At 41.1% G+C, this 26,663-nt stretch overlaps 1 protein-coding gene across 9 annotated transcripts in view; it reads left to right on the top strand.

Moving 5' to 3' along the window:
- The window catches only part of RASGRF2 (Ras protein specific guanine nucleotide releasing factor 2), a 126,254-nt gene that overhangs the window by 52,542 nt on the left and 47,049 nt on the right, over nt 1–26,663 (top strand). For 2 of the 9 annotated variants that reach the window (XM_068177063.1, XM_068177072.1), the window contains 12 exons: nt 515–768; nt 1,847–1,926; nt 2,381–2,574; nt 3,750–3,859; nt 5,557–5,675; nt 10,938–11,098; nt 12,097–12,196; nt 12,994–13,130; nt 16,184–16,266; nt 18,661–18,909; nt 19,225–19,613; nt 26,290–26,418. In XM_068177063.1, coding sequence (XP_068033164.1) covers nt 515–768; nt 1,847–1,926; nt 2,381–2,574; nt 3,750–3,859; nt 5,557–5,675; nt 10,938–11,098; nt 12,097–12,196; nt 12,994–13,130; nt 16,184–16,266; nt 18,661–18,909; nt 19,225–19,613; nt 26,290–26,418 — 2,005 coding nt within the window. The remainder of the gene's footprint in view (nt 1–514; nt 769–1,846; nt 1,927–2,380; nt 2,575–3,749; nt 3,860–5,556; nt 5,676–10,937; nt 11,099–12,096; nt 12,197–12,993; nt 13,131–16,183; nt 16,267–18,660; nt 18,910–19,224; nt 19,614–26,289; nt 26,419–26,663) is intronic. The other 7 variants (XM_068177068.1, XM_068177069.1, XM_068177067.1 and 4 more) reach the window with 7 other exon arrangements.

The raw sequence follows: 26,663 nt of genomic DNA, 5'->3' as shown, positions 1-26,663 counted from the left end.
GTACCGTGTTTGTTGCCTTGGTGTCTGGCAAGCAATGTATTGATACCTAGCTTTAAATACCCATACCAAGTGTTATCCGTTCAAAATGGAAAGCAAACTGAGCTTAAAAAAATCATTTAAGAGTTCTGCCAATAATGATATTGAGTCTGTGCGGGAATTTGTTACCTGTGGGAATTACAGGATACCTTTGGGGTATAAGAGAAATGTTTTAGAGGGAGGAGGAAGGAACTGGACTCCTGCTGATGGGAAGGGGACAACAATCCAGCTTGCAGTGAAAGATTCCCTTCTATGTACACCGTGTTTTACAGTCTGTTTCCTGGCAACAATTATGACCCTTAACGAACAGAAATGTAACATATATTTAATTACATATCATTAAGGGAACTTTTTTTTTTTTTTTTTGAGCAAACACTTTTAATTTTGAGAGTTATTTCTACAGTGAAGGTCTTATGACAAGTCATGTAATATGTTTTTTTTTTTTTTTACTTTCTTTTCCTGCATGATCCCTTTTTAGGTTCAGAGCTTTATGCGTGGCTGGTTGTGCAGAAGAAAATGGAAAACCATTGTCCAAGACTATATTTGTTCTCCTCATGCAGAGAGCATGAGGAAGAGGAACCAGATAGTTTTCAACATGGTGGAGGCTGAGTCTGAGTATGTGCACCAGCTTTATGTCCTGGTGAACTGCTTCCTGCGGCCCCTGAGGATGGCAGCGAGCTCCAAGAAGCCGCCCATCAGCCATGATGACGTCAGCAGCATTTTCCTCAACAGGTATAGAGGATTTATTTGGGATTTTTTTGCTGTTGTTGTTTTGGGAGGTTTCTGTTTGAGTTTTTTTTTTTGTTTGTTTGGTTGGTTGGTTGGTTGGTTGGTTTTTAGTTTGGGGTTTTTTTGGGATTTTTTTGTTTTGTTTTGTCTGGGTTTTTTTTTTTTTTTGGTCTTTCTTGTTTTTTTTTTTTTGTTTTTTTTTTTTTTGTTTTTTGTTTTGTTTTTTGTTTTGTTTTTTTGTTTTTTTTTTTTTTTTGTGGGTTTCCCTGGGTGGTTGTTCCCATTCTGGTTCAGCTGAAGGCAGAGTCCTGGCTCCTGTTTTGTCTCTGGTGCAGGTGGTGTCACTGAACCAGACACATTTCCAGGGCTGAAAGGCAAAGGTGCTGCAGGTGATGCTGTTGGAAACCAGCATGACCCCTTAACCTTCCTGCATTCTGTGTCTTCGTCTCTTAAAGGCAAAAAAGGACAGATGGTGCCTCTTGGGGCAGTCCTCATAATTTTATGTCACCTTTCCTGTTTCTTTGTTTTTCTCTTAAGAGAGCAAAACTGGACTTAGTGGCCTCAAATGATCCCGATGAGACCCCGAGGATGAGAATGTCAAAGCTTCTATTTTCTGTTGTCCTGCCTAAGGAATCTCCTTCCCTCTCACTTGTCTTTTCATATCCTGCAAAAAAAGAATTGTTCTTTCATTAGGCATCCAAGTACTGCTGTAATGAGCATGTTCAAGCAGCCCAGGAGGCATCTAACATTAGATACAGGATTGGGATTGCATCCAAGCCTGCCCCAAACTTCTGAGAAATAGAATATGTTGCTTTAGTCATGAGGCAGGTTTCCTTTCCCTTATTAGAATGTGAATACAATGTTAGAATATTTATATTGAATACTATGAGTTTTTTAGAAGCACTGAGCTAGTATTTTTAAACAATGCAATAAAAGGAGGCACTTATTTCCATAACAATGACTGTCTTCTCGTTTTTTTTCTAGCAAAGTGCAAAAGAGGAAGAGATGTTTCTTTGTGAATTATTAATCAGAAAATAAAACCAGAATTGTCTTTTTGTTTGTTTAAATACTTGTTTTTCAGTGAAACAATCATGTTTCTTCATGAGATATTTCACCAGGGCTTAAAAGCAAGAATAGCTAACTGGCCTACCTTAATTCTAGGTAAGTTACTTTATTTTCTGTAGGGTATAACTTTCATATTCATTTTTGAATATTCACTAGGGATTTTATTTTTTTTTTTTTTTTTCTGAAGACATGACTTCTTAAAAGTCCCTTTTGAAGGGAATGCATTTGCAGGGTTAAAACCACAAGATCAGGTGTAGTGGGAATCCCATGTGGGCAGTAATGGTCTGTATATGAGAATTCCTCTGCCCTAAGCATTGAATAGACCTGTATTTTTGGTAATGCTATCTGACCATTTGGTAATCAGAACAACCATCACTGGGCAGGTGAAAGGGCTACGTTTAATGTTTCTAAATGGTCAGTGTATTGGAAACAGAACTGATTATAGTAATTCACTTCCAGAGAAAACACTGGAAAACACATTTTCTTTAAAAATGTATTTCAGTACATGGGTAGCTGGGGGAAAATAAAGGCATTTTTCTGCTTTTTCTAGCCGACTTATTTGACATTCTGCTGCCAATGCTGAACATATATCAAGAATTTGTTCGGAATCATCAATATAGCCTACAAGTGCTGGCAAACTGTAAGCAAAACAGGGATTTTGACAAACTCTTGAAGCAATATGAAGCCAACCCAGCATGTGAGGGCAGAATGCTGGAAACTTTCCTTACCTACCCCATGTTTCAGGTACTCCCTGTGTATTTTTTGTGTACGTTTGGTTTTACTGTTTGGTAGATTCATTTTATGTTACTGACATTGAAGGCTCGTCTTGCTTAACTAGGAATACTCTCCTGAAAATGAGTTTGGTGTAATTTGTTTTGTTGTTACACCAAGGCTCTCTGCCTGTGGAGATCTCCTCCCCAGCTATGTTGGCTCATCTTTGTTCAGGAATGTTGAGGGGGAGTGTGGGATGAGGATGGCACCAAAGAAAATTGGCAAAGAGCAGGTCCTTGACTTAGGACCTCAGGTTATAAAGACCAGAGAGAGATGATATTCAGTATCTTAGAGCAGTCATAAGCACCTTACTGGGAACACATTTTGTATCTTTCTCCCCACTTTGCTCTTGGGTGGCTAGGTCTTTAGAAAATGAAAAATAAACTGCAAAAGTTTTGAAAACTGTGCTTAACCTCCTGATATTTTACTGTGATCTGCCTGGAGTAGGCATTTGCTGCTGTTTTAGGATGTCTGTGAAGCACTGACCTGAGAATTTAATGTGTTTTTCATTTAACCTGACATTTTACTCATGGGAGGAATAGTGAACCCCCTCAGTTTGTGCAGTAAATGGCAAGCCAGATAGAGGAAAAAAAAAACTAAAAAGGGGCATCAGTGACACTTATGCTAATGGTAGTTGTTCATATTAGCCTAAGGAGCCATTAGCACCTGCAACAATACTTTTTAAAATTTTTGAAGTGGTGTATTGTAAAGTTTTTATGAGTGTGGTGTTTCTTCGGGTTGAGTTGAAACCAGGTCAGGGGAGGGAAGGAGATGGTCCTGTTCCTGTGTGATGAAGAATGTTATTATGTCATTGCTGGTGACTTTCCACATGAGCATAATGGTGCCTCTCCTCCTACATAAATCTTGTTGTATCCGACCAGTTGTGCTGCACCATCACTTGGTTAAAAGCTCTGAAGGGTCCTTCTTCCTGTGGTTAAAAGCCTTGAAGGGTCCTTTTTACCCTGTAGCCTTTAAGAGTCAAATACTGGACATTCTTCCATCTCCTTTTGTGCAATGTGAATGTTATCTGAATGCAGACAAGTCACCTGGTATTTTCAATGTCAAAAGAAATTTACATGCTCATAATCTATTAAAATTGAGGGAAGGTATATATGGATTTACTGATATTATATCTTATTGGTTTCAAGATTCCCAGATATATTATAACACTTCATGAACTTTTGGCTCACACACCACACGAACACGTTGAGAGAAAAAGCCTTGAATTTGCTAAATCTAAACTAGAAGAACTTTCAAGGTAAGATTTTTCTGCCTTATGTCTGATAATTTTGAATTAAGTGTTTTGAAAAGGAAAAAAACAGTTTTTCTTTATTTTTATTTGTTTTTGCTCTTTTAAAAAGATATGCTTTTCAAACAAAAGAATCAAACCCAAAACAGAAGATAATGAAAAATAACAAAAATATCTCCGTGTAATATTTAGTCTGTTCTTTTTTTTTTTTTTTTTTTTTTGGCAAATTTAAATCTCCAAGTGTCTCCTTGTGTTTTGGTAAGGGAGACTCGAAATCACTATAGAAACCACCTACTCCTGGGTTATGAACAGAGCAGTTTTCTTTACATAAAGAAATTTTATTTTTCTTAATTTAAAGAGAGAAGGGCATTTCAAATAATCATGGTCTTGGAAAGTACTTAGCTCTCTATCAATGTCATAATTTTAGCGTGCCAGTGTGAAAAATGACTTTCATATATGCTTCAAATAATGCCAGATAAGCAGGAACTAAAGATATATTCTGAGAACTTCTGCTCCCTGTGGAAACCTGCACAATGGAGCTCTTCCCTGAACCCCCAGACCTTTCTCAGATGTTCCTCTCATCAGCCCAGTGAGAAATGTGTTTCTCCTCTCTGGGAAATGCAGTTTTCTGCTGTGAACAAAGAGGCCATGAGTGAACTCTAGGATATAAATATTCAGTGTCTGGAGTATTCACTAAAGATGTGCTTGGAGAATATTTAGTTGTAGAAGATCTCCACGAGCAGATAAATCAGCTTTGGACTGGCTTCCTCACATAAGTCAGAGTTCATTGCTGATCCAGCTGATTCATCACTGAACACTCAGATCTGGAGTCTGAGACTGACAGATCCTCTCTGCTCATAGAGTCAGTAGAGACCATAAATGTAAAATAAACTGACTCATTTCCATCCCTTTAAGGTAGTTCTGAGGGAGGAGGAGATTCCAGAAAGTGCAGTCCAGTCCCACTTTAGGAAAATATCATTGCAAGATCATATAAGCTCCTGGGTTGGTTTCAGCACTTAAAAAAAAAAATATATATATATAAAATCAGTATTTTTATCTCTAAAGGAAGAATGCCTATTAAAAAAAAAAATAAGGGAAAGGAAATGGTACAATATGGAAGCTGTGGTTGTTGAGGGAAAGGAACAAAAGGAAATTTCAGGAAATTTCAAGAAATTTCAGGAAAGGAAAAGAAATTTCAGGAAAGGAAAGGAAATTTCAGGAAAGGAAATTTCAGGAAAGGAAAGGAGTGGAATGGAATGGAATAGAATGGAATGGAATAGAAAGGATTGATACATTGAGATGTAAATATGAAGCAGGGACAGAGTGGGACCCTAAAGCCATGGAGAGGAAATCTGCAATGTGCTCTACACAACTCTAGGCAATGCTTACCTGTTTGTGGCATTAAGGATTAGGTTCTCTTCTATCAGCTGTGAAGTGTTGTAGCTTGGTGGCATCTGTCAGATGTGTTCAAAAACAGTCACTATTCTGCCTAACTGGCTCCACTGCTGAAAAACCAAAATGATCACAAGAATTATTTGAAAAGGAGAGGAAAAAAGGCAGGAGACCTGCTCTGGAGTGATGAGGCACTGGGTGGATAGATCTGTTCTCTAGCAGCTGGTGAAAGGCATGCACTGTGTCTTCAGAGACACAGCAGGTGTGAGGCATGTTTTGGGGAGATAAAGTGCATTTTGCTTTGTCCCCAACAGAGTGATGCACGACGAGGTGAGTGACACAGAGAACATCCGCAAGAACCTGGCCATAGAGAGGACCATAGTGGAGGGCTGTGACATATTGCTAGATACCAGCCAAACCTTTATACGCCAAGGTAAGACATTTCTCTACAAAATTGCCCAACGATCATGAAAAGAAACTACACTGAAGGCAGCAGGGCTCACACTGCCATCGCCAGGCTGGGCACTGCGCTGGGCACTTGTCCCCTGTCCCTGCAGGGTGAGTCACAAAGTGCCCTGAAAACAGGTGATTTTGGGCTGTGGGTGGACCTCAGTTCTGTGCTGTTTTCTGCAGGAACCACGGAAATCAGCAGCACGTGAGAGGCAAAGCCCCTGTGGGGCTGTGATTCAGGTTCTGCCTGGACTGTGCGCCCAAGGGGATGGAGCAGGGGAAGAGCAGCACTCTTCTCCTCTCTGTCTATTGATGGTAGCTTTGGAAACTCTTTCTGCTGAAAATTAGTTACAGCAGAGGTGGAATTTGTTGTTAAGTTCCAAAAAACTCTGCTAGAATAGCATTTCCATTTTAAATGAGGGACAGGTTTTTTTTTGCCAGGAACTGCAAATTGGTTACAATTCTTACTTGGTGGTGTTTACTTTAACTGCTTATTTTTCTCCCTTTATATATTATATAATATTTTACTTTTGGATCTCTTGAAGCCAGTTACTGGGTTTGTACACAGTAACTACAGATCTATAGTGCAGGATTTTGACAGGTTTTGCTCCTTTGTGCTGAAAAGCATTAAATATACTCAGGAAAGGTTAGGAATATAATTTAGGTGCATCCCTTCACAAAACCTTTTCCAGATAACCTCAGCAGAACATCTGGTCTTTGATGGGGCCATATTGCACCTGGTAATTAATAGGCTTTCTGTGCATTTTGAAATACATTTTATGCTGCTTTTGTAGTTATGTGGCCAAATGATGAATTTTCTGTAATAACTTGCAATATTACTTTTACAATATCCTAACAATATTGTTTTTACAAACCCTATTAAATGACTTGATTCTTCATTAAATGCATGCATTTGTTATCTCTGAGGTGTTTTAAGAGTTATGAACATGGCTTTCAGAAAAAAACCAAGTTGTTTTGCACCCACAGCCAAATAATTATAATGCTGTGATTATCCTAGGTTGACTTGTACCATGAAATCTATTTAAATTTTAGGTTTTTTTCCCAAGATTATTACAATATGTAATACAAATATGTATTTTTATTTATTAGGGTTTTCCCATTAAACCTGACTGATAATGTTTTGTCTGTGTACTCACTGCTTCATCAGTAAACCTTAGAATTTTTTTTTTCTGTGGGAATCAATCTGAACAAATTACTGTTGGTTTGTTAGGCCCAGACCAAACCCTGTAAGTGAATTAAATTCAGATTTATTTCTAGGCACACAGTCAGAGGATAGTGGACAGGAGTGTGTGTTACAGAAAGTTTATCAGCTTATCTGGTGAAACATCCACTGCCTGTGAGTCTGTGCAAGGGCAGAAATCTGAATAAAGCAAATGAAGTAATGGAGCCCATTTTCCTTTTACATCTGACAGTAAAAGGAAGGTCACTTTGGCAGTGGTGTCCATCTCCTCTGGTTTCAGTTAGGCTTCCATTTGTTGTGTTGATTAGTGTAGATGGGCACAGGAACCTCTTTTCCAGCTTAAAACAGGAGAGCGCTGCTGCTACCTTTGTTCAGGCTTTCTTTTTTTGGATGTTAGTGAGAGCTTTTTCATGTGTTACAGACTTTACATTTTTAAGAAGAGATTGGTTCTGTTGAGTTGTACATGTTGAGGCCACAGGAACTGTCCCTGACAAGGTTTTGCAATGCAGGTTGTGAATTCTCCTTTGAGTTCCTTGGGGTCTGATTTTCCCTGCCTCTTACTTAGGTACAGATTTTATAGTCAGGCACACAAACAAGTGAGGAACGTTTTCTTTGTGAGGCTGAAGGACACTCAGGGAGTCTCAAATCTGCTGGCATCCAAACAACTGGGCACCTCGAGCCCCTCTGGTGCCTTCAAACACTCTGATGTTTCTGCCATCAGCTGCTGTGAATGTACTTCTGCTGATGAAGATATCAAAACCACAAAATCACACAACAGCTGAAGCTGGAAGGGACATTGGAAATTATCCATTCCAGTCTCAAAGCAGCACCAGCTGGAGGAAGTTGGTTTCTGCCATGTCCAGTCAGTATTTTGTTGTTTCCAAGGACAGAGACTCCACAGCCTCCCTGAATGAGCGACCTCTTCCAGTGTTTAACCCTCTGAGCAGTAAAAACAAACAACAAAAAAGAGTAAAAGAGCCCAAAAGCCTCCAGCATGGGGAAAGCCAGGCTGAGTTGGTAAATCAGACAGTTCAATGTAGACTTCTGAATGCTTGAGTTTGTTTATAAATACAGCCTTTTATATTCTTTGGATTGAGCAAAGGCTGAGAGGGTGACTGTTGAAGCATTGAAGTGCTGAAAGTGCTTGGGCTTGTGGCTGGATAAAAATTCATGGGATTACACTATTGTCCAAACTATACTGTTAGTGAATGTTCTAAAATTAGCTTCACTCGCTCATTGCATCTGTACATTGGCCAATTGTGACCATTTTTTTTCCTTAAGAGGAAATCTGTGGTAGAGCCAATGCCCAGTTTTGTTAGCCACTGAAGCCTGATGAGAATGCCCAAGGTCCTTGCTTGGTGTCAGCCATGAAGAATTTGTAGGAGATGTGTTTCTCTCTGCAAATTTGAAAGAGAGAAAATGCAGTCTTTGTTTTCTGCTTTTTGAGAGAGGTTTGCTCTCTTTTACCTTATTAAACAGTATTTCAGCTCTGTGCAAGAACATTGTTTAACCTCAGCCCATTATGGAAGAACAGAGCATGTTAGTCCTGAAAGCATTCTAATGAAAATAAAAATAAATAAACAAGCAAAAGTTACCTGTAAACTTACTTCTGTAAGCATATCATATTTATAGGTACTACTACTCTGCAAAGCAAAGCAGAAACAAAATGTACAGATTGAATATTGCTACCCTAATGTGTAGATGGAATTTTTGGACTAAAAGTACCCTGGGAATTTTGTCTGGGAGTTGTTTTGAGCATGCTGGCCTTGCAGTGTGGCTTGAGGGACAGTCAGTGTAACATGGAAAATTCACTGTTCCAACATATGGAAATGATCTCCTCCGTCTCTCTTACAGCTGAGGCAGGCTGGCTGTTTGTCCAGGAGAAATGCACAACAGCCAGTAAATATTTATGGGTTTGGGTAAGAATGTAAGTGAATCTGAAATGTTCCAAATTCCTTTGCAAAATTCTGGAGCATAACTCCGATGTTCTGTTTCAGTGACAAAAGTTGTGTTATACACTTTTAGTCTAAATATGATGTGTCTGTCAGAGAACACTGTTCTCTGGCAAATTTACTGCTGTGTATTTTTCCATGTCAGTAGAAGTTTACATATTAATAACTTAAGGCTACTTAAATATATAGAGAAAGCTAAGTGTAGAAAAAATGTAGATAAATAGCACCTTTCTCAGTTGCTGCAATTTCTTTGTTTGTTAATTTAAGATTGCATATGTGAACTTTGAGAAAGATAATCCTTTTGACAACACAGGGAAAGAATTGCTAATCTAATATTTCATGGATAATTCTGTCAGGCTGGCATTGTGTCAGGATGCCACCACTACTTTGAGCTTTGATGCAGCTGTGCCATTTCATATCTGGAAGGGGCAGGTCAAAGCCTTCTCCTCTAGCTTGTTCTGCTGTGCAGCTCCCTTTGCAGCACCAGTTTATGGGTGCTTTTGTGACCTTGCTCCTATCAGGGAGCTAAGTCAGCTGCCTCTTCCCAGCCTTATTTTCCTGCTGGTTTAGCTGTGTGAGTACCTGATACTGGAACAAGGCACGAGCCAGTGTAAAGGTAATAGTGAGGTGAGATGTGTGGGAAGGAGACTAGGAGGTCTCTTGTCTGCCCTGTCTGCTAACAGCAAGTTGTATGGTAGAAATCTTTCTGTTTAATCTACAGAGGAGTTGCACTCCATCACCAAATTTAACTCCTGCTCCAAATTTGGAGGTGATACACATGGTGGGATCAATCTGGAAAAGTTGGTCACAGACTGAGATGTGAAACAGCAGAGAAGCAGAGCTCTCCCCAGCCCAGAGCTCTGCAAAGCAAAATTCAGGCTTATGTAAGCAGGTTCAACTTAGTTCGGGAGTGTTTTACTGGTAGCACATTTCAGATGAGCTGTGGAGCACTGACAATTATGCAGTACAAGATAAGAAGCAGAAATGTGCTTCGTTTCCATCTCTTTTGCACACAGGCACACACACAAACTCGTTTCCATCAAAAAGAACTTTTCCATGTTCTTGCCATTCTGTGTCTCTTTGGTTTGGAAGTGTCTCTGCAAGTGTAGTGGCTGTCAGAGTGGTGTTTGCTGTTTGTGGAAACCCTGGGCACTGGGAGTATTTCTCTGTCTGCTCTGGGGTGTCCTGAGCCCCAGGGGAGCACTGACTTTGACCCTCATTCATGGAGAAAACTTCCAAAGCCTCAAGGTAAAGCAGAAACCACAAAAGTGTGAAAGAGATTGTAGAGATTGCAGAGAGTGGTGTAGTATGTCACATGGGTGAGAAATTCAGGTTTTAGGATTTTTAGTGTGTTATAGATGGATACAAAATGGAGGGTACAGGGTGTTGTCTTGAGTTCCCTCCTTCTTTCCTCTTCTTCCTTCTTCTTCCTGCGTTTGGGTGGTATCTTGTAATTGGGTAGAAGAATCCGCATTGCGGGTCTCAAGGGCTCAGTTATTGGGTCAGAAAGGGAAATAATTTAGGTGTCACTTCTTAATTGGGTAGCTCAGTTTTTGATTAGACTTAAAAAGCCTTGTAACAAGAGATTGTTGGCCATTTTTGTGCTGCTTTTCCTGCACGCAGAGTCTGGTGCAGACAGCGTGCTGAGGTTTTGATAAGATAATAATAAACAGAAGCTGCAGACAGAAAAAGTCCTGTGCATCTCTTGTTCCTGGCACAGAACTGCTCCAGGAGGGTCTCCTCTGCCAGGGGTTTGCCCAACCTGGGGCCCACAAACTCACAGCTGTTAAGCCACATTTTGTGATCAATGGCCTCTTAGTGTGTTTAATTGCCTAATCAGCCCTGGATCTAATCCTGCCACGCACACAAGTGTTAGTCTAGACTGTACTTGAGTCTATTTATGATAACAAAAAAAATGGAACCTGTGCAGTAAAAAAGGGATTGACTTGTGCTTAAAAGAGATGCTGATACACATTGATACTGGAATGAAGAGCTGTGTTAATTAACGTAATAGTATTCAATGAATTAACAACTTGAGCACTGCCTACTAAATATTACTGTAATGCAGTAAATTTTGCACCTTCATTATCAGGTTCCCTTATCCAGGTCCCCTCAGTTGAGAGGGGAAAGCTGAGTAAAGTTCGCCTGGGCTCATTGTCTTTGAAGAAAGAAGGAGAAAGACAATGCTTCTTGTTTACAAAACACTTCTTAATTTGTACAAGAAGTTCAGGAGGAAAACTGCATCTTCTTAAGGTATGGACTTCATAATGTGATTTAATTTTCAAAATGAAAACACATCTTTGGTGAACTGACAACAGATTGCTGTTTGCTGTTTTATGGGTTTCATGTGAGCGTTGCATTAGTGGTTATAAACAAAAGTGGGGTGGTGCACAGTGTTTAACTGCTTTGTCTTTTCATTGCAAATAATAGAATTCAGCCAATTTTCTTTTATTAGACCCAGTTAATTCTAGTACACTGCGGATTAGAAACAAGGCATTGATGTATCTATTTGTTTGAAGTAGTGAATAAATTCAGTTTATGTAGCACTGAATTTAAGTCAGTTTTCAGTGCATAAATCAGTCAGTACAACCCTGCAGAATTGCCAAAGAACATCTTCCAGAGCTCTAATAAAACTAATTTTCAAAGTCAATTCAGTTTTCCTGAACAGCATGTTCTCTTAAAATAAAATGTCATCTAAGAACAATCTAGTTATATTTGTTGATAATTAGTCTTTCATAGTGCTGGCTAGTGGGTAAAGAGAAGTTGGTAATTCATGGAGTGGGTTATGTTGAATAACCATATTTTAATTTGGCATACCAAGAGGTTATTGAAGGTCATGTGCTTTCCCACTTTGCACCTCTTACATAGTTCAGGTACTTATACAAAATAAATAGAGTCTAACAGAACCTTTAAAAAATCTTGTATGTATTTCACTTAAATTGAAGAGATGAAATTCTAGTTAACTTTTTTGGAACTTGCAAACAAGTCTGTGTGTGCCATAAATTACAGTGTGGTAAAAGCAAAAGAAGTTTTGTGCATTTTAATATTGAGCTGCTGGATTAAGAACACCATTATATTTAATCAGTTTGGGTTTAGTTCTTTAAGGAAAAAATGTGCATCATGAAACTGATGAATCTTCCTTAGAGCTCTGAGTAATGTGAAATGTTGGAGTCAGGCCCGTCAACATGTAAAAAAACCTGTGACAAATGGGAATAAATAACATTTGTGTGAAATGTGCTTTGTTTCCACAGACAGGAGGTGTTCTGTCTCTGATAGAGTGCACACTGGTCGAGGAGGCAGAAGTGAGTGACGATGATTGTAAGTTAAATTCAGCTGTCAGTAGTAAGTACAGTTTCTAGTTTCCTAAAATTAGTACCCTTTTTTATTTTTTCATAAGAGCAAATAGATATGTTGTTGTGAAACCAGTAGAATGCAGTGTAAAACTGATCCAGTAGAATTGTTGTTCCAATAATGGACATGCTGTCTTGGATGGGGCATTGTTTTGTTGTATTTGTTCCTGCTGTTAACACCCCTTACTGGATTTTCAAGAGGGTTGGCTGGAGAAATGTGACAAATTATTTGCTGGCTTTTGTATTCAGGTTCACCCAGAGCATCTCGGAAAACAAAATAAAAAAAATTTAAAATTAAAAAAAAAAAAACCTTAAATAAGCAGTAGATAATTAGCTTTCAGAAATACACAGGAGCTGAGTGATTTGGAAGAATTAATGGGAACTTTTTTGCCTTGGGCTCCCCGCAAATCTGGACTGTGAGCTTATTCAAATGGAATTACAAAATACAGCCTCAGGCTGATTTTATTGTAACTTCTTTTGTCTTCCAAACTGCAGTTTGTCAAGTTTTGCACTTGAATTGTGAAAGTAGTTTTATTAATTTGAGTTATACTTGTAGTATGGTGAGGATGTATTAGCATACAAGTGTTATAAGAAACTTTATCTTGAAGAGCAAATCCCAGTATTTTTGTTCTTGGTATATGTGAATAACAAAATGAGTTGCTGGATACTTAACTGGATTTGCTCTTTATCAGAAAGATGTTTTATAGCATTTCCATTGTAAATGAAATCACTGTTTTCTTTGTCTTACGCTGTGACATTTCATGGTGTGACTTTTTTCCTCCACCTCTGGCTGTAAAGCAAAAGGTTCTGGACAGGTGTTTGGACACCTGGATTTCAAGCTGATAGTGGAGCCCACGGATGCTCCTCCTTTCACTGTTGTCCTTTTGGCCCCGTCACGGCAGGAGAAAGCTGCGTGGACAAGTGACATCAGCCAGGTATCCCCAGTGCTTTCCTGTCTTGGTGTGAAAAGCCAGGTGTCTGCTAAGGAAGGCAGGAGCCTCCCCTGAAATGGAAAATGTAAACCCTCTCCCTCTGAATTATTGTAATTTTGAAATTAAGGGGTTCTCAGGCAAAGATATGGCAATAGGAATAATAGTTATTTATTAGGGAAATTAAAAATACAAACGTAATAGTACAAAACACAAAAAACAGCACTGCCAGAGTCAGAACAGCCCTGGCAGCCTGTGGGTCAGGGGGGTGGCAGCAGCCCCATCCCATGGTGGCTCAGCCCTCCTGCAGTGCCAGCTGTGCCTCTGCTGGAGCAGGGATCCTGCACAAGGGTGGAGTTTTCCTCTGAAGCTCCAGGGCTGGTGGGGATGGGCCTGGGCTTCCTCTGGGAATGCAGTGGGGAAGAAAGCTGCTCCTCTGGGAATGCAGTGGGGCAGAAAGCTGCTCCTCTGGGAATGCAGTGGGGAAGAAAGCTGCTCCTCTGGGAATGCAGTGGGGAAGAAAGCTGCTGTGGTGTTCCCAGGTCAGATTGTATCCAGGTAGGAATGCTTGGCTCCTCCCCTGGGCGGAGCCTCTCCCCATGGGATGATGGAATTTTCTCATCCATGCAGGGACACTCACTGGCCATGGACAGGAGATAATTAATAATTAATGGCCCATTAACAGAAGATATCTCCTGGAGGGAGGATGGGTTGTGGAAGAGATAAAGAAAAAACTGCCCATGAGCAGCAGAGAACTGCCCCAGCTCTGGCAGATGGGGATAGAACACACACCCTCGTTTCCAACCTAAGACATTTTCTCACCTGGTTTTGGTGAGGTCTCTGTGCTTCTGGAAACCAGCCTGACACAGGGGTGCTGAATACCTTTGATTTGCTGTGTTATGTGTGAAAAACCATTAGTGCTGCCTGTTCTCCTCAAAATTCTGTTGTTGCATTTGAGTCAGCAGGGAAGTGTGTTTCTCAAAAACAGAGATGGGGTATAAATTTCAAAATTGTCTGTGGACAAACATAGTGGTAAGCATTTTTATGTCTAAGGAGAGCCTATCTAGAAACATATTTTGATTTAAGAAGAAGGATAGTACTGGTTTATTCATGATTTTCATACAGATCAAAAACCACCTGAGAGTCCTAGTGTGAAAATGATACCATATCAAAACAATAATGAAGTAAGAAAATGGGATAAACTCTTTTTTTCCACCAAAAACAAATACTAACAAACTATTATAAATAATTGCTGAGCATTCTGATGGTGTGCAGGAACTGTCTATGTTGTGAATGAACAAAAAAGAGTATTTAATTTTTTTTAAATGTCAGGGATATGTTGTTGGGGTTTTTTAAATTGCTTTTCGTTAAAAACATAATAGACAAACTTTGTCATAATCTAATTGTGGAAAGAAGTTGAATGCAATTTAAAAAACTCCCTGAACTTCCAGCTAACCAGAGCTAAATCAAGGCTATTTGTGGGTTTTTTTTATGCACATAAACAAGAACATACATCTCTCAGAGTTCTGAATTTAGGTCCTATCCTCTATTAATTTAGAGAGAAATAGCTGATTAGAGGAATATCAGCATGGAATGTCATGCATTTCCAAAGTTGCTATCATTGCTGGCATCATCTCCAGATGAATCATCATCATAATGAGAAGAAATTGCTTAAAAAATAAGAATTCTGACTTATTTTGTGCTGGATTAACATTTTTGAAAGAACAAAAATAGGCAAATAAAAATCTCAAAATACAGTGTGAGCTACAACTTGCTGTCTTACAGACAGACCTGGTTAAAGAATTTTTTACAAAACAGATTTTCAGGGAATTATACTGTTCCACTGACATGTAAAATTATTGGAGCTGTTCACTGGCACGGAAAGACCATTTAAGAACACTACTAAGTCCATTCTTGCCTAAATTATAGAAATTTTAAAAGTCATCTGATACCATGATTGGTGCTAAGGGCTTCTTTGAAATATTTCAATGTCAAATAGGGAAAATATAAGTACTTCTGTTAAATGTGTTTCTCACCGCTTTTAGGTAATGACTTGAGAAAATCATACTGGGAATTACTGCAGCTGCACTTTCCAAACAGTCTTAAAATCCTGAATTGAGACCCACATAAAACTTGATAGATGATATTTTAAATTAATAGATGTAATCTAAACCTGAAGAGGCCTGTGATGATCAGGTTTGAGGAATCCAATATCAATCATAGCTCTGCTGTGAAATGTTCCAAAGCCTGAAGGCTGCATTTATTCTTGAAGTCAAGATAAATGTGTGTGATAATTTCTGAAACTCCTTTTTACTGATGTAAGGAGATTGTCCATATATATGTGTGTGTAAGTATATATATATATATATATATATATATATATATATATATATATATATGAATAAAAGTAGAAAGCATAATGAAGATAAGAGCCCTGTAGGGTTTGGTAACAGGTCCAGTTCCTTCCCCAGCTCCATTCCCTTCTTTGGGCTCATCTGAGCTGCATAAAAGTGCACATGAAAGTCCCTCCTAATTCCCAGCCCAAAACATTTATACAAGAGTTTGCAGGGAACAGCTTGGACAGCTTCCTCACAGCTGCATTTCATAAGGAGCACCACTTGAATTTGTTTTTACAAATGTGTTTCTGGAAGCTTTTTTTATTCCCTTCTAGTCTTTTGCACAGAGTAAAGGTTAAGGTATTACTGTACCTCTTGGAGGATAAAGCATGCTGACTTTCTTGTGCTCCTGATTTCTCAAGCTTACACTCTTTCAGGAAATACTAGAAATAATGAGTTTTGTTCCCTTTCCAAGGAGCTTCAAAGGAAATATCACTTCCAACTCAAAATACTTAATCATGTGGAAAGAAAAGGCTGCTGAACAGAATACCCTGAGAGGCAAAGGCTAGAGAAGCATGTCGACTCCAATTCCTGCATCACTGCTTTTCATTTGAGAAAATACCTTGTCTTAATCAGCCCATACCCTGCAAAAGCTGTGCTTCGAGATTATAGGGATAAGAAGAGCGTTTTGATTTTAACAGTTTTCAATGTCTATTTTCACAGTGCATTGATAATATAAGGTGCAATGGATTAATGACAATAGTGTTTGAAGAAAACTCCAAGGTCACAGTGCCACATATGATCAAGTAAGTGCAACAGAGAACAAAATAGATTATTGTGTTTCTGCAATAAAAATTTTAACAAGAGAAAGCATGTCTTTAGAAAGTGTAAACCTTTAAATTGTTTTTTCTCCCATCTTGGTTGAATGGAACCGATTCTATATCCCAAAACATTTATTTTCAAATCCCATTCTTGGAATTGTAGGGATCACTCAGAGTGGTGAACTCTCAATTCACAGTGGTGGATCACAACTTAGGTTTTTCTGGGTTTTGAGTAGTTGGCTGGCTTCAGTTATGCCTCAGATGAATGATTTTGTTCTCAGCTTTTCCTTGTAATCTCATAATTTTGTTGGAGATTTTTACAATGTCTTCAGAACTTATGTGACTGCAGAGAAGTACTATTTTCAAAGGTATTTTGTTATATTAGCCAACGTTTTTGTTCTCTGTATTTCTGGTAAAAAATTATTTTCTCTCATGATTTTATTTGATCACATCAAAGTATCATCATTATTTATAAGGCTGCTTCCCTTACCTTTGAATTCTCTCAGTTATTTATTGTAATAAATGCTTTTTGTTTCCAGTGAGATATTTTCAGTACATGATTCCAGATTTTTAACACAGTTTGGATCTTCTGCATACCTCAATTTACATGAGTTTTACTTATTAGGATCCAATGAATATATGAGCGAATGAAATACAAGGATAGACATAAAATTATTTCCTCTCTCACTATTATCTGTCGCATCTCTTGGTTTCTCAAATGCCTCTTCTGTAGTTGTTTTCTCTCTTCTCTTTGTGCTTAGAAATGGGAGAGAGAAAGCATCTGGGAATGCACTGTTAGGGCACGCACCTTTGATCCCTGGAAATATGGCATTTTATTGTTTGCATCTTTATTCCAGGAACTCTCCGGAGTGTAAAAACTTCTGTCACCTGCTGAGTTTTAAAAGTACATTTGTCCCATTTCAAAGTACAGCAGGACCTCAGTCCCTGTGCCAACAGAAAGGAATATTAATTCTGAAGAACATACAGAACATACTTCACAACAGACACAAATTTAGTGTTCTCCTTAAATTTTACTTCCTGGTTTGCAGCACAGTTTGACTTTCAGAGTCAGATGTCATTGGATAATATAAACAAAAAATTGCCACTTTTCATAGAGCCTCATTTAAGAAGCAAGATTTTTTGTTGTTGTTTCTTTTATGTAATGCAGTGTAGAATTGTGTGGAATAACCCAATCTTCTGAGAAAATCCAATAATTTATAACAATAAGATGGGGTGTATTGAAAGATGCTTTACTTAGTATTCATCCTGTTTATTTACAAACTAAGAAAAACAGAATTCGAGGGGGAAAACCCTCCATTATGGGTAGGGCTATGTAAATGATTTTTTTTTTTTTTAATGTCCCAGCAGAAATTGATTGTTTTTTGGTTTTGGTTTTTTCACTAAAATAAAGATTTTTCTTGGTTTCTGCTTTGAAATTTGAGATGTTTTGTGCTGTTCCCTCTTTCTTCTCTTAAAACAAAAAGTAATTCTTGGAGCTAAAGGCAGGTGTTAATTTGCAGGCAAGCCTTAAATCTAGCTAAGGGGTTAATATTTAGGATCCATTACTTTATTTTAGATAAAGCTTGATCCCAGCAGAAAACACTGCAAACAATTATTCCACACTGAGATTTTAGTAATATTGACCTATGGGCCACAATAGCCTTAAAGAGACAAGAGGGGACAATTCTGCCACCTGTTCCATTTCAGAAATGTAAGCACGATTAACATTTCCTTAGGCTTTGAAGAGTAAAGCATTTGCCAAAAACAAAAATTTAAATTCCCTTAGTTATGGAAGCAGTGTCACCACAAATTAAAGTTTTCCTGCATCGATGTAACACAATAGTGTGTGAATATTTGATGCTTTTATGTTGACAGGAACAGCTAAAATGATGCCTTGAGAGTCTGCCTGGAACAAAGACTAGACAGAGTTAAAGGAATAAAGTAGGGATTTATTAAAAATCCTTCAAAAGAATACAGCTGGGGTAGCACAAGAGCCCAGCCATGGCTCCACCCAAGATGGACCCCGAGTCATGAGTTTTCACACTTTTACAAGTTTTGGTCCATTTCCATATTGGGGTTCCCACCCTCCCAGTTTGCTCTCCTCCATTCCCTGTTGTTTGCAGTTTTTGGGCATTTTGGGCCTTTTTGTTGTTTGCACTTTTTAGGGCTGGAGCTGCAGCGGTTTCCTTGGTTCTGGGGCTGGGAAAGGATTGTCCTGTGTGCCTGAGCTGTGAGGAGAGCTGCTGACACTCTGTATGAAGCTCAGAGTTACATAATAATGTAGTACAGAATCTGGAAAATATGAAAGCTACAACTTAAGGCATCACCTTAGCCATGATCACTCATTGGTAAAGTGTTTTAAATTTGACTTTGGTGTAGATCCGACGCCCGTCTTCACAGAGATGACATTGATATCTGCTTCAGCAAAACACTGAATTCCTGCAAAGTCCCCCAAATCCGCTACGCGAGCGTGGAGCGCCTCTTGGAGCGGCTGACGGACCTGCGGTTCCTGAGCATCGACTTCCTCAACACGTTCCTGCACACCTACCGCATCTTCACCACTGCCGCCGTGGTCCTGGAGAAGCTCTCCGACATCTACAGGCGGCCCTTCACCTCCATTCCCGTCAGGTGAACCCCTTCCTGGGACCTCCCTGTCGCAGATTTCTGGGAGGGATGTCACGGCCTCAGTCATTGTTCGTTTTGTGGGCATTTTCCTCATTGTTTTCAGCTTGTAAATAATCTAAGAGAAAGGTTCTTAGGTGCATAGTATACAGGATGCCAGTTTTACGGAGCGTCTGTCTCAGCTATATGCCCAAGCTTTGAGGACTAACTGTCACACGGATTTTGCAGTGCCATGCAGATTTGCTCAAAACTGAAGCGTTTTCACTTAAATCTGTTCAGTGTTTGCTACCGTGTTTCTCTTTTCGTGTTTCTGCCTCTCAGGTCTTTGGAGCTGTTCTTTGCCACCAGTCAGAACAACAGAGGAGAGTACCTGGCTGACGGGAAGTCACCACACCTCTGCCGCAAGTTTTCCTCTCCTCCTCCCCTGTCACTCTCCAGGACCTCCTCACCCGCCAGGACCCGCAAACTGTCCCTGACCTCCCCGCTGAACTCCAGGATCGGTGCCCTCGACCTCTCGGCCTCGTCCGTGGCCAGCAGTCCTACCTCAAACTACAGCCCGGCCACGTCCCCGCCGCCCACGGGCAGCAAGGCGCCGCTGGACCTGAGCCGGGGGCTGTCGTCCCCCGAGCAGAGCCCGGGCTCGGCTGAGGACAGCCTGGAGAACCCGCGCCTGGACCTCTGCAACAAGCTGAGGAGGAGCATCCGCAGAGGTATTCCATAGCCACGGAGCTCCGGAGTCCAGCGTGCTGCTCGCTGCCTGTTACCAATGCATGTGGGGTTTGGGTAGCTCCCTGCCCTTTGCCCAGGCCTCTGGCAGCAGGCAGGAGCTTTGTTGAGGTGGCCAGCACCCCAAAACCCACTCTTGTTCACAAGTTCTTTAATAATGGCTGATTCAGTCTTTTAGAGAAGGAATTATTTATTTAATAGACAGAAAACTAACAGACATAAGACTTAAAACAAGCTAATACTGCACAGGAGTAAGGACAAAAAGAAAACCACTAACAGATATATACCGTGCAAGATTAAAGGTAGCTATTAATGTTACAGCTAGTTAAACATAATGCAACTTAGGATTCAGTGGATCTCACCATCCAGTTGTTGGTGGGGCACACATTGAGATCCTTTCCCTCAATCCCCAGGGAAGTAACAGCAGAATCTGTGTCCAAACTCCAGGGAAACGTCTCAAACAGTTTCAGGGTGTAGGAGGCTTCTGCCTCTGTGGCAACTCGTGTGTCTTTTACAGTTTGTAAAACTTTATCTCTTCGCACATCTGCTCTCCAGACTGAGATGCTGATTCTTAGCTGGGGCCTGAGCCCTTTTGGCACTGGAGATGACCCCTTTGGGCCTTTCGGCCTGGGCCATGTCTTCATATCTGCACCCACTGCCTGTGGTAGAGAGGGGAGGACAGTCCTGACACACTGCTGCTTCTCTGGTCGAGGTTCTGATGCGCTCTCTGCTCCCAGCCCCCTTGCTGCTCCTTCCCAGGAACAGCAGCATGGCAAAGTCGTAGGATCACAGGATGGTCTGGGTGGGAAGGGCCCTTAAAGCTCATCCTGTTCCAACCCACAGCACCTTGTCTGTTTTCACTTCAGTAAGGAGAAAAGGCAGAAGAGAATATTTGATGCCAGTTGTGTTTGCTGAGATGAGAGATTTTTGAGCTGTACCGTGTACTGCAGGAAGAGAAATATTAAGTCAAAAAGAAAGACCTAACAGTTTTAACATGTTTTTATAGCAGGCTGGTTTTCCAGGGAGATTCCATCCCTAATCCAAATAAATAATGCCTGTGACGTGCTCAGTACATCGGTGACATTTGTACCAGTTGGTATGAATGTCACCTGGTTATCCCTCCAGAAGGTACAAATCTAAAATAGATTAATTGCTCCTGAGCAAATGCCTGTTTCCTCTAGGGATTCTTTAAGGCACCTTGGAATAGATTTTACTTCCAGAGGGCTGAAGCTGGTTGATAAAAGCCTCAGTGTGGGTATCTAGGGTTGGGAGTATGGTAGTTATAGGTGGCAAAGCAAGGAAGAAGCTCCAGTCTCATAGGAAACAGAAGTGGACATTATTTCTCCTTTGGGGACAGAGGAACGATCTTCTTAGTTAGAATAGAAGTTTGCAGTAATCTATTTTTATTGTTGTTACACTCAACAGAAAAGATGCAATTTAACAGTGCTTTTATTTATTCCTAAAATTAACATTTAAAAATGGTTGTACATGGCCTGGCTTACAGTCTGAGGAATTTGATTTGTAAATCTGAGCAAAATGTAGCTCAATTGTAGTTGGTAGTGCTATAATAAGAAAAAAATTAAAGAGAGGAGAGAAGAAAAAGATTACCAAATACAAAGTAAGACAAATATAATTAAGAAGTTATGTCTGCTCCCTACTGATGAAGTAGCAGTGCCCTGCTAATAAATTAGATGTTTCATTGTGCCAAGGGATTGTTTTTACAGATTACTGCCTATTGTTTAACAAAAAAATTCCTTTTTAACAGGGAAGTTATCCAACGTAGCATTCTAGAAGTCTGCCTATCAAGAGCAGGGGCTGGTGTCATCAGAATAATGTTGGGTTTTTGACCATGGGATGGTCTGTACAACGCCTGATCTGCTGACACCTGATGGGATGCACCTCTGAGAGGGGAAAAAGGATTCTAGCATAGGAACCAGGAGGATTTGTTGATAGAGCTTTAAACTAGTTTGGAAGGGGAAAGGGACAAAAGCAGGTAGTGAGAGACAGTGGGGTGATGCACCAAAACTTGAGGAACTGAGCGCTGGTGGGCAGTGTTGGCTACAACAGACCAGAGCTGAAGTGTTTCTGTTCCAACACAGCATGAAGAACAAACAAGAGGAGCATGGATCCTTGGCCCAGTCCCACTGATTTGACATCACTAGCATAAGTGAAACATTACCGGGATGAGTCCTGTAACTGGAGTGCCCTATTGAACACTTACAGACTCTTTAGGTAGAATAGGCAGGGCAGATGAGGCAGAGGGAGGCATTGGATGTAACAGAAGAGTTAGAATGTGAGGAGGTCACAACTGGCTGTGGCACAGTTGAGAGCCTCCGGGTAGGAATCAAGGGGCAGTGGAAGGATGCAGATGTTTCTGTGGGAGTCTACTATAGATCTCCCAGCCTGGACTGTTGCCGTTTTCCCAACCTAGAAATGAAACTCAAGATATTTTTAGGAAGAAGGTAATATAAAAGTGGAATTTTATTTGAAGGCCTTCATAGGCAGTTATGGAAAGATGTCCACAAAAGCCTACTCCCCCACTACTCCCAGGGGTGAGTACCTTTTATAGGTGTTGGGAAATTTGTATAATTGATAAAAAGCACAAATTAGGGAGGACAAATGGTGATGCAATTCTCTCCCAGCTTAAGTCCCTTCTCTGGAGTCTAAGATGGCTAAAACACCTCGAAGACAACTTCATATACAAGTACTAGGACAGCTGACTAGCAAAGATGCCCTCCTTGATTTGTTCCTTGTTAACAGAGAGGGTTTGAATGACATGATTGGTGGCTATCTTGCTACTGCAGTCAATAAGTGATTGAGTTTAAAATCTCTGTTACTAGGAGAAAGTGTCAGAAAATTGTCACCCTTAGACATGAGTAGAGCAGACTTTAGGCTGCTCAGGGAAATAGTGATCAAGATCCCTGGGAAAATTCTTTCAAAGTTGCTGGGGTCCATATGGATACTTTTTAGGTATCACCTCCAATGGGCACAGGTAGTAGTGATTCCAGAATGTTGAATTCTCTCAAACAGTGCAGATGAGACAGAAGGCTGGCATGGCTGAACAGGAATCTTCTTTCGTAGGTAAAGCAGAAAAGGAAGGTGTGTGCCCAGCAGGAGAAGGTTGGGTGACATGGCAGGACCACAGAGATGGTGCTCTGCAGGGAGAAAATTTTTGCAGCCAAAGCATAACTTGCCAGAACTGTGGGGGATGATAAAAAGAGGGTTTTAAAATACATCTACAAAAAACAGTGCAGAAATTACATTGTCCTATTCCAGAATGAGGGTGGTCACCTCACAAATAGCGAGTTTGACAAGACAGGGATATTTATTGTTTTCCTTACCTCTCTTCAGCATGGGCTAAGGGAGTCCCAGTGCCCTCAGCTGAATGACCGTGGCTTGAGAATTATAAACTCACAGTTGATCCTGAAGTTGTAGGGATCTGCTGCACCAGCTGCATCCCTATAAATCTATGAAGCCTGATTGGATTCATCTGAGACTACTGAAAGAGCTGGCTGATGTCATTGTGAACCTTCTCTTGATATTTGAACACTCTTGGAAATCTGGAGAGGTCTCAGTTGAGTGGATGCTGGTTAATGTTGTCCCTGTTTTCAAAAAGCACAGGAAGGGTGACCCTGGAAACTACAGGCCCATCAGTCTCACTTCAACACCTGGTAAGGTCATGGTGAAAATTATCCTGGGAGGTATTGGAAAACACCTTGAGGCATCATGTTACAGAAAAATGGACAAAACCTTGCTAAGAGCAGTGCAGCACCGAGCAGCAGCCACTCCTCGCCTGGCTGCAGGCACGGGGGGCTGTCTCCTCTCAGATATTGTGTGTGCATGCTGAGCACAGAAAGGGCTCCTGTTCCCAGGCTGCGTGTACATGTGTGCTCACAGGTTCTCCCAGAACAAACACACATATGATAATCATTCCCCCAAAGTCATCAACGAATGTTCCTTCCCTTTTCACATGACTTTGTCTCAGGGGTCTGTACAGTGGTCTCAGGTGGCTGTAGGCCCTGAAGTGACACTTACCCACCCCATGAGTTCGGTGTTACTTTCCCAAATATGGAGCCGAGTTAGCACAACCAATGTAATTCGTTATTTTGGAGATGAAAGTGTATTCTCCTGCCCCTCTTCTTGGTTGATGTTTAACGTGATCCCCATTATGCAGTTCCACAGGCCAGTGATTTCACAAAATAATCATTGTCTTCTCCCTACCAGCTGAGCAAACAGGTATTCATCTGGCAACAATAGGTCAGCGCAGCTTCACAAGGGGGAGGTCCTGCTGGTCACACCTGAGTTCCTTCTGAGACAGGCTGACACACCTGGGTGACCCAGGAGAGGCACTAATGTGGTCTTTCTGGGCTTCATCAAAGCTTTGGATACAGTCTCTCCCAGGATCCATCTGGACAAACTGTCCAGCCCACAGGTGGATAAAAACACCGTGGGCAATGGGCTCATGAGGCGGGCGCAGAGGGTGGCGGTGACTGGGGTGACACCAGGCTGGCACTGGTCACTGCTGGGGTTCCAGGGCTCTGTCCTCGGCCCTGTGCTCTTCAACATCTTCATTAGCAGCCCGGACACAGGACTCTAAGGAGTACTAAGTAAGTCTGCTGAAATTAAATTGGGAGGATCTGTCAACTCCCTCGAGGGCAGAGAGACTCTGCAGAGGGAGCTTGGCAAATGAGGGGTGGGAATTCCCCAGGTGTGTCGGGTTTAACAAGGGATTCTGCACCTGGCATGGGCACCCCTGGCTGTGTGGATGCACTGGGGAACAAGGGGCTGGAGAGCAGCTGTGGGATGGGACCTGGGGGTCCTGGTCCATGTGCACTTTGATCTGAGTCCGCGGTGGCCCGGAGGGACATCCCTGTCCTGGGGGGTACCAGGCCCAGCATCACTCGCTGGTGCAGCCTCACCTCGAGTCCTGGGGACAGTTTTGGGCACCATCATATCAGAAAGAGCTAAAGCTGTTAGAGAGTGTCTGAAAGAGAGACCTGGGGATGGTAAAGGGTCTGGAGCGGCCACACGAGGAGCAGCTGAGGGTACTTGGTGTGTTCAGCTGGAGCAGAGAAGATGAGGGCAGAGCTCACCAGGGGCTGCAGCTCCTCCCGAGGGGCAGCTCCCATCTCTGCTCCCTGTGACAGGGACAGCAGCCAGGAGCTGGGCCAGGGCAGGCTCAGGGTGATCCTGTGGGTCCCTTCCAGCTCAGGGGATTGTGTGATTCTGTGATCTTTGCTCATGCTTTATGCTTTCAAAAACACTGCTTAGCTGTTGTGCATAATCATGGATATTATATATACAGTATGCTGGATGTTTTTACATTAATTGCACTATTTATTGTGTGCAATTTATTGCAGACTATTTATATATATATATAAATATAAATAAATAAATAAATATATATATATATATAAAATATAGAGTTTTTTCGATGCAAAGTTGAGCGAATTCTTCTTGTGCGCTACTGTAGCCACATTCAAACCAATGTGATGATAGCACAGCATATCCCAAAATACAGGCCATGCATTGAAATTAATCACAGACAGGTAACTGCTGTCGTAGCTGTAACATTTTTTCTACATCGTAAAGTGAACTGGTAAAAAGCAGGTTGTTCTGCCCAAGTGTAGGCAGTGGGAGTTTTTCACATTTCTCATTGTGGTGTGTCAAAGCTGGACAGCACGAGGAACATTTGGAAATGGTCAGAGGCACATATAAATGCTAAATTGCTGTCAGTGCAGCCTCCCACCCCTTTGGGGATCTCCTGCTGAACAGCTTGCACTCAGTCTGGAGGAATTTGCAGGTAGAGAGCTCTGTCCTGCAGTAGAGAGTCCTTTTGTTGCCCAGCTGCATGCAGAGTGTTGATGAAAATGAGTAAGTTTAAAAAGAGGGATGAAAATGGGTAGTCCTGTTGCTCTGATACTGCCAGAGTTCCAAAAAAAAACCAGCTCTGGCTTACTTTAAGTCCAGCACAACTGCACAAATTCTGTTTCCCAGGACATATTATTATGGTGATTGCTGTTCTTTCTGACTGTTGTCCATTTACAGGCTGGGATTTTCACCTTTTTTCCCTACCTTCAAAGTTGTTTGTTTTCAGAGTTTTTGTCTTCCAAAGTTTTTGTTTATATTTAGCCTTATATACACAATGCTTGCCCTGCAGGCAGAGCTGTCATTCACATCAAATGCGGGATGTATTTTATCAGCTTGTTTTCCCTCATTTTGGAAGTGGTGTTTATCCCATTCCTTTTTTTATTCTTCTGATAAAAGAACTCCACCGTGGACTAGTCTGCTCTCCAGCGCTGTTCAGCAATTTTAGTGGACAGATTTTGATTACACTTTGTTATTCAACAAGGGTTATTTTCCCTAGGTCATGGAACACCAGTGAGTTTAAGTACCCTTATTATGTGTGCATGTCACTGCATATTCTGATTGAAAGTGCAGTTTTATCCAACACACTTTAAAACTGACAACTTGCTGGTTTTCACCAAGTTCTTTATTCATTGGTACAAGACTTACCCACTCCTTTAAGTCCATCCAGAGGATAATTATTGCTGAGTTAATGGCAAAATCTCACGGCAAGTTACAGGCGCGGCACTGTTTGAAACAACTGTAAACCAAACGATGCATGACCACCAGTACTGACTTTATTCTCTTTTAAAGCAGCAGTTCTGGAAACTGTGTCGGTGGACAGGACCATTCCTGAGAGCACCTCAGTGGTGGACACCGCAGAGCTGTCCCCGTGCAGGTCCCCTTCGACACCGCGTCACCTCCGCTACCGGCAGCCGGGAGGTGAGCGCTGTCCTGGCTCTGCCAGCCACTTCAAACAGACTTTGATCACTGTCATCTGTGCAGGACAGCAGAAAGCAGTAATAATGTTTGAATCATCTGGTTTGCTTGTATTTTGCTTGTTTCTCAGGTGTTAAAAATAAAAGAGCCATTAAAATGTGAAGTGTGCCCGTTAAATTTGAGCAGCAATAACGAGGCATGGAAGCATGTTGAGACTTCAGAATGATTCAGTGTTCTGAAATAGCTCA

The sequence above is a fragment of the Anomalospiza imberbis genome, chromosome Z (assembly GCF_031753505.1).
Source record: "Anomalospiza imberbis isolate Cuckoo-Finch-1a 21T00152 chromosome Z, ASM3175350v1, whole genome shotgun sequence".
Classification (NCBI taxonomy): domain Eukaryota; kingdom Metazoa; phylum Chordata; class Aves; order Passeriformes; family Viduidae; genus Anomalospiza; species Anomalospiza imberbis.
Note: the sequence above shows the minus strand (reverse complement) of the source record. Positions and strands in the feature narration are given on the sequence as shown.